The 16,091-nt window shown below is 43.8% G+C and overlaps 1 protein-coding gene across 4 annotated transcripts in view; it reads right to left on the bottom strand.

Moving 5' to 3' along the window:
* The window catches only part of CRTC1 (CREB regulated transcription coactivator 1), a 286,165-nt gene that overhangs the window by 24,388 nt on the left and 245,686 nt on the right, over positions 1 to 16,091 (bottom strand). For all 4 annotated transcript variants that reach the window (XM_077475938.1, XM_077475939.1, XM_077475940.1 and 1 more), the window contains one exon: positions 2,857 to 2,940. In XM_077475938.1, coding sequence (XP_077332064.1) covers positions 2,857 to 2,940 — 84 coding nt within the window. The remainder of the gene's footprint in view (positions 1 to 2,856; positions 2,941 to 16,091) is intronic.

The raw sequence follows: 16,091 nt of genomic DNA, 5'->3' as shown, positions 1-16,091 counted from the left end.
GTGGATCGCAATGTACCTGTACATTGCAGTCCCATCCTCTAGCTCTAAATGTACCGTTAGGGGGCGGCAAGTGGTTAAAAAGCATCCAGGAGAATGCACAAGTGATGGAATCAAATGACTTTTTCAAGTTTAGAATCCATCAGAACACCGCCAAAGTTCTCATCATGATCAACACATTGGATTCCAAGGTCAGAAAGGTTTGTTCTTGCAGCAGATTGTTCAGAGATCTGATGGCTAGAATAACTCTAAAAAACAAAGAACCAGTGCAAAGACGTTTGTGAATACTCGTGGTTGAGAAAGGCTGAAGGGAAGGGCCACCGATGGTGAATGTCAAACTCGGCAAAGACATTTTTGGTAACTTGAAAAGATAAGAATGTGTAAATATGTAGCCTTCATGTCTATGGATGCAAAGTCGTCTCTGCATTGAAGGAAGGCAAAAAATTACCAAATAGATTTCATGTAAAACTTTTGGGATGCATAAAATTGCTGAGAGCCTTCAAATCCAAGAGAGGATAAGGTCCCATTTTTGGGTTTCTGAAATGTCAATAGGCTGGAAGGGAAACCTTGAACTGAAATTCCTATTTAGCTGAAAAAAGGCATGTTTGATGTTGCTGATAGACGAAAAGTGAAAAATGAAGACGGAGGACTGAGGCAAAATTCTATTTTGCAACCTGTAAATACCACTTCCTACGCCCAAATGCTGGCCATGAGTATTTCTTAAATGTCTGCAAAGGCCATTAGATATCTCCTTCCCTCCTGTGATGGACCTTCATGCTGATTGATCGAATAGTTGAGTGCTTGGACCACTAAAGATAATTTGAAATCACTGAGCCTGGGATAGTGGAAGAACAACCTGCAGGTTCAGGAACTGAACCTAGGAATTAAAAGGAACATTTGGAGGCAAAATAGGAAGGTGCTGACCTGTACCGTTGATCATTATTTCTGTAGCTGGGGTAAGGAACTTTGCTTACTCCCCTAGTTATTTTAATGATTTCATCCAGTGAATAGCTAAAGACAGTTTCCCACAAAAGGAAATCTAAACAGATGAAAAGGATGCCCGAGATGGAACATAGCAACCAGCACCACATTATAAAAACAATTTTTAAATTACGTCCATCTGGTCAATGAAATGTAAACTAAAATAAGGATCAAAAAGTAGCCGCAGCCCAATTGTTACTTGTCCATTTAGACCAGTCAGCCAAAGTCTGAGAAATAAGAACAGTGGCAAGCAAAGATTAGAAAGCCTATCCCACTTATGAGTGGATGGAGCTAGAAAGCATTTACACGTTTGTGTCAATGTGATCTTTAAGAAGTAGGGCCTCTTCATGAGGAATGTCATATCCTTGTTAAGGTGAGATGGTGGAGAGTCCACCATGGGAGGAGTAGACCAATTTGAGACAAACTCCTCCAGAAAGGGATAGAGTACCTGGAACAAAAAAACTGCTTGTCCTAGGGTTGCCTCCTCATCCCCTTTAAACCAAACACATATTACACAGACTCTGTGGCGGATTAAGGTGGTAATTAAATTCATTTAGTGCCTTACCTGCATTAACTCAACCCCAGAACCTGTGAAATTAATATGTGCTCTGTTTTAGAGGGATGAGGTGGCAATCCTAGCTTGTCCGGACGTTCCCAAAAACTTTATAGATAAATGAAATCTAACAGTGGGCAAAGAGACAAAACCTTTGCAAAATGTTTGGAACTATAAAAATGGAGGCCAGACAACGTGTAAAATGCAGTAATGGTTGGATACTCTCATTTTTAAGTGACGCGAACAGCTACGATTAAAAAAGAAACTTTTTCGATTTCAGTGACACAAGCGCTAATCAAAAATCAGTTTGCGAGGTCCCCTCCTCTGGGGAAAGGAGAGCCACAGCCTCCGACACAAGGAGTTCTCTGACAGGCTAAAAAAATGTTAAATGTAAGGAGGTGCTACAAGATTTTTTTTTAACTGAAAGAAAATCATGCATGAAAAAAGTAAAATCTTCCTTTGTGAGAAAGGGAGAGGAATGAACACCAAAGGGGAAAAAATGCAAGCCCATAAATAAATGGCAACATATGGGTTTCCGAGTTAGATTTGTAAGCAAGAATATAAAATAAAATTAAAAATCTATGTTAATCTTCATCTTTCACACATTTTAAATAATGTCAGTAGCAGAGGATTAATTTGCAGTTGTACCCTTTCTGGCATTAGGCCTGTTGCTCACATAGACACATGTACCTTTAGGAAAAAGGTACCTGAACCGTCACAAATACTCTTGGACTTTTATGTAGCAGGTTAACCAGCAGGAGAGGTTCTGTGACCACTTGACACTAAATTCAGGAAAAAAGCAGCAGAGACTGTGTAACATGGGTGTACAAATTGTCACTGCCGTGGATTAAATTGTCATTCACAAAAAAAAAAAAACAGAGTGGGGTCAAAAAGTGCCCAGCCTGCTTAGACCATTATTAACAAAAAATAGTGCTGGAACATTTGCATGTTACTGAGACAGCCGCAAGTAAAAACAGTCTGCAGCACAGCCACCGTCAACTGCACATGCTCACAAATTGTACAGCAAAATAGGCAACAAAGAACTACAAATTATGTAAAATTCTAATTAAAGTATTTGAACTTCTTGCCTGAAGTTGCACTTCCTTTTCCTGTAAACCTGAAACAAATAAATTGCTTGCAGTGGACTAAACAATGGAAAACAAAACCCAACTTACATTATAGAAGAAACAGCTGAGCATTTTGCATTTATGCTGCTGAAATGGTAAAAACAAACTCGCTGCTGAAATTTACATTTTAATGCTTTACCTGTACACAATTATGTGAAATCTTACGTTTATAGCAACCGCTAACATTTAGTAACGTACCTGGTGAGATAATGCATTGGTCTGCCGTGCAGTCATCTGTTGGTCATAATATGCATCTCCAAACATACTGCCCAAGATTGAATGCTAAAAGTAAATAATAGTGTTAGCAATATTTTCCAGGTAAATTATAATACAAAGGCTAGATATTGTCTGAAGAAATAGAGGAGTACCTAAAGTACTACACTTTAAGGGTAAAGTAACAGCACCGCAGGGAGCTCAAGTAACTGTTCTTGTAAAGAAAACCTCAGATATCTACGTGAAAGAACTATTGAAGTGCTAAATATTAGCTGAGCTTCCCATAGCTAAAACTCTTCAAACTGATACTGCTCCCACAGTAATAGGCAAAAAAAAACAAGACACGTCACTGTATTAAAGCCGTAAAGAAAAGCTGTAGCAAAAAGTGGGGGGGGGGGGGGGGGGCACTCCAGGCACATGTCTGTGCTGTAACCCATTTGTTGCTGCTGCTGTATTTGTGTCGAAGCAAGTTCCCATAGTTAACCATTCACGTGGTACATATTTCAAAAATGGTTACCATTTCATAAAGCATTGTTTTTTATTTAAACATCAACTGTATTACAAGGACAATTCAAAGATAATAAAGTACATTATATCATTAAGACAGTAGAGGTGGGCCGGATGGCCAGAATTTAAGTTCATGTACAAAAATAGGAGAGTCGCCCTGCTGGTCACAGCCACGGAGTAACAAGAGTAATAGTAGTATAAATGTTTATTAAAATTAATATACATACATGGATAATATAGCATATTCGCTCAGCCAATGGATTTGCACAAAATTAAGAGAATAAATAAAGTTGATACAAACATTATACAATGCAGTATATACAAATGCACGCATCAGAAAAGCCGACTTGCGTTTCGTGAGATCACGGCTCATCAGGGGTGGATGCAGATAGGATGTATCTAAATAGACATTGTGGACTTTGTGCAAGGGCCACCAGCATATCGGCACCATGCTCCTACACCCATTGGGTGGCTTCCGCGGTTGCGCCGTCACCCAGTGGCAGTGCAGTTTACCATCTTGAATGGACGGGAGTCCACTGTGCATGCGTACTCCCATTGGCAGCTGATGCCCCGACATTGGCTTATCAATCCATCCTTGCATGGTGTTGGGGGAAGGAGCAAACCGCACCCCTTCGGGGATAAAAGTCAAGGGTGTGACACGGCTGAGATCACTTCCTTCACTCACCAATACTATGCTCATTACAGAGATTTCCATTGCTGTTCAGCTGTTTGTATATCAAGGTAAATACATTCTAGCCCACCCTAGTACTCACCTGGTGCTTCATCGGTATTCCCTGCACTTTTTGTTTCATTTAAAACACTGCTTTATACACAACCTTTCCCAGACAAACATTTTTTCAGGATTCACTTCTTTACTCATGGTCTCTGTGTCTGCTCCATTAGTGGACCAGCTTAGTTCACACGTTTCTATAGAAATAATTGTACAAATTTTGTCTACTCTGCTTATTTAGTAAGGCTTGACATATATACTTATGCTAGAGTATACATGCTCGCATACAAAATATTACTACAATATATAACTTGTTCATCTTACTAAATTTGGCAAATCATTGAGACATATACATCTATCAAGTTACATACTGAGACAATTAGGACTATTCACTTATGCCATGTCTGCTGCCTGGCATCCCCTTTGGAGGTACCAGTGTTCGTCATCTCCCCCTCAGCTTCCGTGCCATACTCTGGCTGCTGCCGTCCATTTGGGGGTTCAGCGATGGAAACTCTGGTTTCATTCATTGGTAAGCATTGGGCCATTTTGCTCTGGCCCATTTTGCCATTGTTCTTGCATTTACCACGTGAAATCTTTTTGTCCATTTAGATACATCTCATCCGCATCCACCCCGATGAGCGAGTAATGATCTTGTGAACTGCGCGTCAGTTTTTCTGATGCGTGCATTTGTATATACTGCACTGTATAATGTTTGTATCAACTTTATTCTCTTTATTATGTGCAAATCCATTGGCTGAGCTAACATGCCATATTATCCATGTATGTACATTAATTTTAATAAACATTTATACTATTACTCTTTGCAAGTTAGTTCATTATTATGGTATCCCTTTCCTCTCTCCCTCCCTGTACTTTTTCGGGGGGCGGGGCGAGGTATCGAGTTTGGGGCGTTGCTTTATATATTTTTTCTTTTGTATATGTATATGGATGCTGTATGATTGGTTTCACTTGTGTTTTTCTTTTTCCATAGTTGGCCTTTTTTGTATCATCTATGACAACTTTTAGCATATGGTTGGTTGGACGAGGTGACCCATCTAGCTGTCCCGGCAGTTTCTAGTCCTTGTGCTGTTTTAAAAAAAAAACACACAGGTAGGCACTACCACTTTCAGAGTGAAGACGCAGTCACATGATAAAATGTACATTTTGTTGTAATTCTCTTAATTTTGTGATATTAATTTGTGGATGTTTTATGTAGTTCCCTACCAGAAGGCGGTACATACCGTGAACAACCATTTTTCCCTGAGGAAGCCCAATCTAAGGGCGAAACATGTTGGAAAGTTCTCCATCTACTGTTATGCTGGTTGAGCTTTGAAATATTAGGTGTTTAGCCACAATCTGTACCCCTTTTTCTGTTTTGGTTTTATGGAATATATGCATTTGTATTCTGTTTTTCCAATAAAAGGAATATTTTTTATATATTATGATTTTTCATCTGCTTTTGCACCTATAAAGTCCCGTTCCTTTGTAGTCGTCATCTTAATTTGGGGATGTGGTGCCAACAAATAAATTGATATGCTCATGATCACAATATGCCATATACTATTACTCGTTACTCAGTGGCTAACTGACCACCTCATTTAAAGTCCCAGGGAGACTGTCTTTTTTGTATACGTATATAGGGATGGAGGTGCATCACTGGTGACTGCAGACCTTTTATTTTGTTTCTAGAATTTAAGTTCATGGGGCTTGTGGGATGCAACACAGGTGTATAAAGCTAGTGGAAGAACTTGCAAAGCTGGTGCCCGCTTTCACAACCTTTTTTGCTCACTAAGTTTATCAGACAGAAGTACTTTAAAGTGGTTGTACACCCTGTACAACCACTTTTACCTACAGGTAAGCCTATATTAATGATTACCTGTAGATGCTGGCAATATCTCTATCTTTAGGAGATATTTACAAAAAAAAGCCATGCACCAAAGTCTACAGCACATGCGCACTTTAGACAGGGCAGATTGTGCCGTTTCTAATAGGGGTCATGCCGTGACTGGCAGAGCCGGAGTTCGTGGCCCTGGAAGGAAGAGTGGTGAAGATGGACGCTCGCTGCTAGTGGGGACAGTGATATCACAGGCTTTGGTTTCAGGCAAGTGACACATAACAGGCTATTATGTGATGCATAGTAGCCCATTATGCTTTGCAGGGAAATAAAGAGGAAGTAAAACCCACCAGGGTTTACTTCCTCTTTAAGATTAGCAACTATACACCAACTCCAAATTTCATATAAAAGGACATTGCTTAAACACAGCAAAAATGTGCTAGTATCATATAGGATGATAAAGGGCAAACAGTGCTGTCACACAATACACAGTCAACAAAATAAATTAATAATTCCTTATAACTGTACAGTGCCTTGAAAAAGCATTCATACCACTTAAAATTTTCTACATTTTGTCGTCGGATTACAACCAGAAACGCAAATGTATTTTATTGGGATTTTATGTGATAGACCAACAAAGTGGTACATAATTGTGAAGTGGAAGAAAAATGATTTTCCAAATTTTTTTACAAATAAATATCTGAAAAGTGTGGCGTGCATTTGTATTCAGCTCCCTTTACTCAGATACCCCTAACTAAAATCTAGTGGAACCAATTGCCTTCAGAAGTCACCTAATTAGTAAGAGAGTCCACCTATTGTGTGTAATTTAATCTCAGTATAAATACAGCTGTTCCGTGAAGCCCTCAGAGGTTTGTTCGAGAACCTTAGTGAACAAACAGCATCATATAGGCCAAGGAACACACCAGACTGGTCAGGGATAAAGTTGTGGAGACGTTTAAAGCAGGGTTAGGTTATAAAAAAAATATCCCAAGCTTTGAACATCTCACGGAGTACTGTTCAATCCATCATCCAAAAATGGAAATCGTATGGCACAACTCCAAACCTACCAAAACATGACTGCCCACTTAAACTGACAGGCTGGGAAAGGAGAGCAATAATCAGAGAAGCAGCCAAGAGGCCCAAGGTAACTTTGGAGCTGCAGAGATCTACAGCTCAGGTGGGAGAATCTGCCCACAGGACAACTATTAGTCGTGCACTCAACAAATCTGGTCTTTATGAAAGAGTGGCAAGAAGAAAGCCATTGTTAAAAGAAAGCCGTAAGAAGTCCCGTTTGCAGTTTGTGAGAAGCCTTGTGAGGGACACAGCAACCGTGTGAAAGAAGGTGCTCTGGTCAGATGAGACCAAAATTTTACTTTTTTTGGCCTAAAAGCAAAATGCTATGTGTGGCGGAAAACTAACACTGCACATCACCCTGAACACACCATCCCCACCGTAAAACATGGTGGTGGTAGCATCATGCTGTGGGGAGGCTTTTCTTCAGCAGGGACAGGTAAGTGGGTCAGAGTTGATGGGAAGATAGATGGGGCCAAACACAGAGCAATCTTAGAAACAAAACCTGTTAGAGTCCAGACTGGGGCTGAGGTTCACCTTCCAGCAGGACAACGACCCTCAACATACAGCCAGAGCTACAATGGAATGGTTTAGATCAAAGCATATTTATGTATTAGAATGGCCCAGTCAAAGTTCAGACCTAAATCCAATTAAAGAATCTGTGGCAAGACTTGAAAATTGCTGTTCACGGGCGCTCTCCATCCAATCTGACAGCTTGAGATATTTTACACAGAAAATTGGGACAAAAATTCACTCTAGATGTGCAATGCTGGTAGAGACATCCCCAAAGACTTGCAGCTGTAATTGCAATGAAAGTTGTTTTTACAAAAGTATTGACTCAGGGGGGCTGAATACAAATCCACACCACACTTTTCATTTATATATTTGTAAAAAATAAAAAAATAAAATTGAAAAAACATGTATCATTTTCCTTCCCTTTCACAATTATGTGCCAAGTTGTGTTGATCTATCAAATACATTTACATTTTTGGGTGTAACGTGACAAAATGTGGAACATTTCAAGAGGTGTGAATACTTTTTCAAGACACTGTATATGGGTGTTTGTACACATCATACTTAGGACACCTTTTAAGTAGTTTTAATACAGTCATTTAACAACAAACACAATGCACCATGTAAAGCACATAATGAAACAAGAACAAAACAACATAGAAACAAGTCACTACACTTAGAAGAAAACAAGGTTTCCAGCTACACCGCTTAAAGGAAACATGTCAAGAGAGACAAACAGGCTGCTATTATTGGTTTCTCCTGAAACATGCCATTTGCTGTCTGTCATACTAGCACAATTATTTAGGATGTATTCACATGGCTAGCACCTCTAAAACCGCAATACCAAAGTAGTGGTCAGTGGGTAAAGTACAGCTGCCTAAACAATGAATATGCACTGCTCCAAAAGATTGGTTTGACAGTTGAACACTGCCCTTGAAAACATGACCAATGTTCTCTAGCTTCTAGGTCCCTGGGATAAGTATGTAAATAGTGATGTTTATCTTAACTTATCTTAACTTGCATATTTTTTGACCATCGGTGACCTAAAGAAGGCATCCAAGCTAATGTGGCCGGCAACTATGCTTTTTTTTTTTAAATTAAGTTCTATAGCCACTTGATATTTAAGGGTGAAAGTTCACTTTAAGTTGCCTATAAATGTGATTATGTACAAAATACTAAATCCTAAAAACACAACTGCCAGAAGATATCCTATTTAAGTTTTGCTAATACAGACACCATATTCTATTCATGACCATCCACTTCTCTCCACTGCAGTCAAAGCAGCACAGATTGGCTAAAAAACTGATTGTATAGTGAAGAAGCATCAGCTATCTACCGAAGTGTGCGCTCCATTTGTTAGGGGCACTGTGCAATGCAGTAAAGCCCAACTGGCTTACAACACTGACCCTTTCTTTCCTAGCTAGAAACCAGATAAGCACTACAGGAGACTAGTGCAATGAAAGATTCAAGTAGTACTTAACCACTTGCTTACTGGGCACTTAAACCCCCTTCCTGCCCAGACCAGTTTTCAGCGCAGACACAATTTGAATGACAATTGCACGGTCATACAACACTGTACTCAAATAAATTTAATAATAAATCTAATAATTTTTATACTTTTTTTTCACACAAATAGAGCTTTCTTCTGGTGGTATTTAACCACTTAAGCCCCGGACCATTTTGCTGGCCAAAGACCAGAGCACTTTTTGCAATTCGGGAATAAGTCGCTTTTACTGACAATTGCGCAGTCATGCGACGTGGCTCCCAAACAAAAATTGATGTCCTTTTTACCTACAAATAGAGTTTTGGTGGTATTTGATCACCCCTGCGGTTTTTATTTTTTGCGATCTAAACAAAAAAAGCAACGATTTTGAAAAACACATTTTGCTATAATAAATATCCCCCAAAAATATATATATAAAAAACATTTTTCCTCAGTTTAGGCCGATATGTATTCTACATATTTTTGGTAAAAAAAAAAAAAAAAAAAAAATCTCAACCGTTTGGTTTGCGCAAAATATATTGCATTTATAAAATAGGGGATAGTTTTATGGCATTTTTTTTTTTTTTTTTACTAGTAATGGTGGCGATTAGCAATTTTTATCATGACTGCGGCAGTATGGCGGATACAGCAATCGGTGCTATACAAACGCACCGATTCCTGTGTAAATGACACTGGCAGTGAAGGGGTTATGTCCTGGGGAGTGATTCTAACGGTGGGGGGGGGGGGGTGGCTACGTTTGACACATCACTGATCTCTGCTCCAGATCACAGGAAGCAGAGATCAGTGACACGGTCACTAGGCAGAACGGGGAGATTGTTTATATTAGCATCTCTCCGTTCTTCCCCTCCGTAAGGCAGGCCACCTCCAGGTACGTTAGTTTGCCTGTATGAGCCCTTCTACCAACGTATATCAGCGTGAGGTGGTCGGCAAGTGGTTAATCTCCATTTGGGTTTATATTTTTTGCTAAACAAAAAAGACATTTTTGAAGGGGGGAAAACAAACAAAACAAAACAAAACACGTTTCATAGTTTGTTATAAAATTTTGCAAACGGGTCATTTTTCTCCTTCATTGATATTCGCTGGTGAGGCTGCACTGATGGGCACTGATAAGGCGATACTGAAAGGCACAGATAAGATGGCACTGATGGGTGGCATTGATGGGCAGCACTTAATGACACACCAATTTAATTTATAGGCAGCACTGTGGGAACTGATAGGTGGTACTGTGGGCACTGGTAGGTGGCGCCAGTGGGCACTGCTAGGTACCTTCACGATCGGGACCTATGTCCCTCTCGCAGCTGCCAGTGATCAGCTTTTTTCTCCCTCCTCACGCTATCAGTGTGAGGAGGAAAAATAGCCGATTACCGGCTCTGTTTACATCACATGATCAGCTGTCATTGTCAAGTAGTAAGGGTTCAGGAACGACCCCTTACTCCATTCTGTGATCAGAAGAGTCTCAGACTCGCTGATCACAGAGCGTGCTGCGTGTGCCTTTTAGGGGTGCGCAGGCCGCTCGATCACAGGAGGACTTCCAGGGACGCCCTCCCAGCAAATGAAGTCTGCGCTGTAGCTGTCTTTCAGCTATAGCGCAGACGCCAGGCAGTTAAAGGAGTTGCAAAGTCTCAAGGTTTTTCTCCTTAATGAATTCTATGCATTAAGGTGAAAAATATTCTGTGCTGCAGCAGCCCCCCAGAGCCCACCTTTTTCCTACCTGAACCAGTTTGTTCCAGTGTCAAGGATGAGCCCAGCAGCTCTAGGCACTGTCTTGGGTTCTCATTGGAAAGACTGATAGTAGCCATTGGCTCCCGCTGTGAATTAAATACAGTGACATGGGACCCGGGGGGGCGGAGCAGAGTCCTGCCATCAATGCACGCAGCAGCAGGACTTGGGAACGTGCCCGCACGAGTGCCACCATGGAAAGCGGATCTCCGTGGGGGGGGTCACTCGAAAAGGAGGGGCCGGGAGCACCGCCGGGGAACCCTAGAAAAGGAGGATCAGGGCCACTCTGCAAAACCCTTGCCCCACAGAGCATGTAGGTATGACATGTTATTTTAAAGGAAAAAATGTATAAAAATAAAAACAAACTTTATTGTAAAAGGGTTTTTACACTTATTGTAAAATCCATTTCTCCGAGATCATTGACAGACACAGCGTTCCAATATTCAGAACCATAGGGACGTCCCAAAGCAGTGCCAAACATGAGGGGTGGGAAAACAAACAATCCCAAGGCTAACAAGAGCCAACCATGTAAAAGGAGTACAACAGAATAAACTGGAGCCCAACCTGAACAATACCCCTTCAAGAGGGAATAGACCCTCTAAAAAGCAGCCTGCAAAACCTTGCAGCCAAGAGGCATCCACAGATGCCAATACATCCACTTTGTTGAACAACGACCAAGTGTCCGCCTTGCAAACTTGTGCAATGGACACCTGATGACAGAAGGCCTAAGAAGCACTAAGCGCCTAAGAATGTGCCGTAACAGGGAAAGGAGGAACCCGATCCCTGACAGAATAGGCCAGAGTCATCATCTGTCTGGTCCATCCAGAATTAACAGGAAAAGCAGACAGCCCCTTTCTTGGCCTATCCATGAGTTTGTGGTTGAACTTGATGGACATGTGTCTTTTTTCAACCTGACTATGTAACTATGAAGCACAGCGAGTACGACCTAAAAAAAGACTCAGTGGCTGCCAAATACACTTGAATCCCCCAAACCACATCCAGGGCAGATGAAGCAAATTTCTTTAGGATGTGTTGACCAGGGACACAAGGAAGGCAACACAATGTCCTTATTCAAAGGGAAATCAGAAGGAACGATGGACAAGGGCGAAGAACCTTAATTTTATGTAACACTGGGTATACAAGATAATACCAACATTTCAGACACCCTGCGAGCAGAAGTGATAGGCCAAGAGGCCACCTTTCTGAGACAGAGTAAGCAGGGAAATTTCCCAAATAGTAGAAGAGACTGCACTGGTGGAAACGGACATCAAACCCCTTGAACAAAAAGGTACGCAACAGGGAGTGCGAGACCAGGGGACACTGAAGACCACCCAGGCTGACACATGGCCCTTAATGATACTCTAGCACCATTCCTGCTCAACACCCTGTGACAGGAGGTCTGAATCGGAGCCACTGAGAACGAGGGTGAATGCCTGGTGACTCACACCAGGATAAATGCGCTTTACACATCCGGAGGTAGATCCTCCTAGCCATCAGCAGTGTCGGAACTGCCACACCTGGCTCATCACAGCCAGGCCATAAAAACCAGCAACTCTAAAGCAGGATGGAAGAACGGCCCTTGGGACAGTAGATCCTCACTAAGACGCAGACGCCGAGGAATGTTGGCAACCAGGCACACCCAGCCCAACAGGACCCATCCAGAACCAATAGAATGAACTGAATCCCCACGGCCATGATCCTGTGCAAAAGCCAAAGCAGAAGCTGGAAAGGCGGAAAGGCATAGAGCAAATGTTACCAACCCCATGGGCCACCAGAGCGATTGAGGTGCCCACCAGAGGATCCCGTGACCTTACCAGAAATCTTGGTACCATTCTGTTGAGCCTGGATGCAAACAGATGTACCTCAGGAGTGTTCCATCGCAGATATATCCCATGAAACACGGACGGTGAAGGGCCCATCCCATGGTCCAACACTAGGCAACTGAAGCATCCGCCTGTCAGTAGTCCACTCCTGGAATGCGCACGTCAGAGGGCCGGAATGAGACGTTCTACCCACCGGAGGATACTGGCAACTGCCAAAACCCTATTTGGTCTGCCCTGGTCATTGACATAAGCCACCGCCGTTGCACTGTCCAACTGGATCCATACAAGGAGCCCCCGAAGCCGACGTTCCAAGATATTGCTTGGTAGTCCAGATTCCTCCGACGACCCTGAGCAGAAATGAGTCCCAGGACACCTCCCCACCTGGACAGACTGCCATTGGTGATCACCCTGTTCAATACAAGGGAAGAAAGGATTTACCCCATTTAAGAACCAGAGAGCAAAGCCACCAGACCAGAGAACCTCTGGTTTCCTGGCTCAGCTGATTGCCCAGGGAACCTCCGGCACTTGTCCCATTATGCCAAGATCTCCCTGAAGGGAGCTTGTATGGAACTGTGAAAATGGAATTGCCTCAAAAAAAGGTAGATACCATCAGGCCCAACACCCACATGTAGGTCCGCAGGGAGACCCACCTGCTGGACACCTGTGAACAAAAATGCAACATGCAACTTCTGGAGTTTGTGCAGAGGAAGAAATACTGGCCAGAGCAGAAGCTCAGGTCAGGCACCGATAATCGAATGTTCTGGAAGGGGCCAGAGCAGACTTCAGGTACTATAGAAGCCAACTAAAATCTGTCAAGGTCTGTATAGTAGCTACGGTGCCCCTTAGGGTAGTTGAGTACTCTCAGAAGATCGCCCAGGACCGCAATTCACCGCTGACGTAACCACACCAGATCCGGGGGGCCAACATCTCATGAACACACGAGGAGTGGTAGCAAGACCAAAGGGCAACACCACGAGCTGATAATGCTCAACTCCCACAGCCAGACGGAGGAAGTGCTGGTGTTGGGCACATAGTGGAATGCGTAAGTATGCATTTATGATGCCGATAGAAGCCAGAAAGTCCCCCTAATGAAGGGGTGCCCCCGCCATGCGGACGGACTTGATCCTGAACGTCTGTACCCACACAAAGCAGGTAGGGGCCTTGAAGTCCAGAATTGGATGTACCATGCTCTCCATCTTTTGGACTGTGAACAGGTTTGAATAAAGACCCTCAAACTGTTCCCGAAATGGGAAACGGGACAATCACACTGAAGCAACGGGGCTTGCACAGCCCTAGGTGGAGAACTATAAACGGTCCGATGACAGGTGCACATTTGAAGAAACCCTTTTTGGTGAAAAAGGTTGGAAAACTGGGCAAAATCAAGACGTCCCGCCACTCCAGATACAGGTGAGGGCGCACCTTCAAGCTGAAGGGGCCCTGTCCATGAGTCCAGAGAATCCTGCTCAGGCTTGCCAGATCAGGTCTGTTCGGAACCTCCCAAGGAGGGTTTTGAACCCTTGTCAGAGAACCCTGAGGGATGAAAAAACTGGCGTGGAAGGAGGACCACACGTCTGCGATGAGTCGCTTTTCCCTTATTAGACTGTGGAAGAGAGGTACACTCTCCCCCCCTAGGAGGCACATAAAGATGTCATCCAGGGAAGTCCCCAGACAAATGGCCTTGAAAAGGTAAACCGGTCAAAGCTTTTTTTTTTTTTTTTTTTTAGAAGCCTGGCCCCAGCAGACCAACACTTAAAGTTAGAATACATGTCTAAGCACCACTGTGGAAACAGAGCTCAGCAACAGGGGAACTGCGGGCAAAAGGCATAGCAGACAAACTGCAGCGCCTAGACCAACAGGTCCACCAATGCAGCAAAGGCAGGGGTTTTCTGCTCCCCCTCCAGGTATGTTAGCTGGATCTACCTAGAGACAGGGGGGTCCACTACTGGTGGAACAGTTAACTTCTGAAGGAGGAACTCCTCAAAGGGGTACCTTGGACACCCCTAGTCTTCATGGGGAAATTTGGCAAAATAAGAGGGAGAAGGGAACGCTTTTTGCTGCGCAATGCGGCTTATGGGTGCCAAAGGGGAACAGGCCCTCTGCCGCAGCCACATCTCCCATCTTGAAAGGTTCCCACACAGATGTAATAAGTGCGACAACCAGTGCCTTCTCGTGCACCACTGCAGTTGTGGAGGAATCATCCTTACTCCTCGACAGTACAGTGCGTGGCCACCAACCCTGCAAGGTGGGCCACGTCCGTGGCAGCAGAGCCAGATATAGGATTGTTCGAGACAGTGTAGGTAAGGGAGGGCAGGGGGGTGCCATTTATTAGGCTATATAATAAATAAGAGCCACCATAAAAACAACTCAGGAGGGGGCCACCAACTGACACGCCCACAGAGAATGTCAACCGAAGCCCCAGACAGAGGGCGCAAACGGATGCCGTCCACAAGAGGCACCACTGAGCCCCCTTCACAGTGGGCACAGGCCAAGGCCAGTCACCAGAACCCACTCTAAATTTTTGGCCATCTGCCGTGAGTGTGTGTTGCCCGAGGGGACTGGACCAATCCAAGCCGCTGAACATAGGGTGGATACCCAAAAAGGAAAGCGGCTCCGCCGCCCGCCCAACACCTAGTCGGTAGGCTGCAAAGCCGCGGCCTAAATTATGGGAGGTCACCCGCCTCCAAGGCCCAACCACTTCAGCAGGTGGGCCCCAAGGGATACCCCTCCAGTAACGACCCCAAGGGTGGAAGGGGGGGGCACAGTGTATCCAAAAGGCACCTAGGCCAGAAACCTGGGCCTCACCCTGGATGGGAGGGAGGGTGGTTTAGGAAAACCCCGGAGGAACCGTCCATAACGGAGTACCCGCGCCCCACACCACATCTAGGGAAGGAGAGGAGGGGGCTGCATACTTAGCGATTTTGCAAAGCGTGCGGGTAATGCTCCCAGATACCCTCACCACCGAAGTGGGGGTCTGTCTGCTATTAGAAACACTGCGACCCATCCTGAGACCCAGTTGTATGCGACCTCACAAGATGTTTAACTCGCAGGGCCAACCCCCTGTCCAGTGGGGCTGTGCCACTGTGGTCTGCACGTGCTCGCTGGCCAGACTGGGGAGACCATTGGATCTTAGTGTCCAGCCCAGCAGTTGATTTTAGATCTCACCGGAGAAAAATCCAGGAAAAATTATAAAAAAAATTGCCAGGACTAGAGATCCGAACAGGGAATTGGGTCCTTACTCCTGATTAGGCAGGGTGGTGTATACCATCTAGGACTGCCCATAGGCGTAGCCAAGTCTTTTTTCTGCCTAGTGTCCTAATCCTGAATCCCTATGGTTCTGAATAATGGAGTGCTGTGTCCGTCAATGAACAAGAGAGAAACTTTTTTCTAATGAATACACAACTGGATTAAATAAAGTTGAAGTAATGACTGTGGAAAGTGAACCGTTTCATAGTTAGTAAGGTTGAATAAAGACACCAGTACATCCAGTTCAACCTGAGTGTCTACAATTGTCCCTATCCC

The sequence above is a fragment of the Lithobates pipiens genome, unplaced genomic scaffold (assembly GCF_037356315.1).
Source record: "Lithobates pipiens isolate NorthernLeopardFrog02 unplaced genomic scaffold, aLitPip1_a1.2 Scaffold_13, whole genome shotgun sequence".
NCBI classification, from domain to species: Eukaryota; Metazoa; Chordata; class Amphibia; order Anura; family Ranidae; genus Lithobates; species Lithobates pipiens.
The sequence above is the reverse complement of the archived record's forward strand: the minus strand, read 5'-3'. Positions and strand labels throughout refer to the sequence as shown.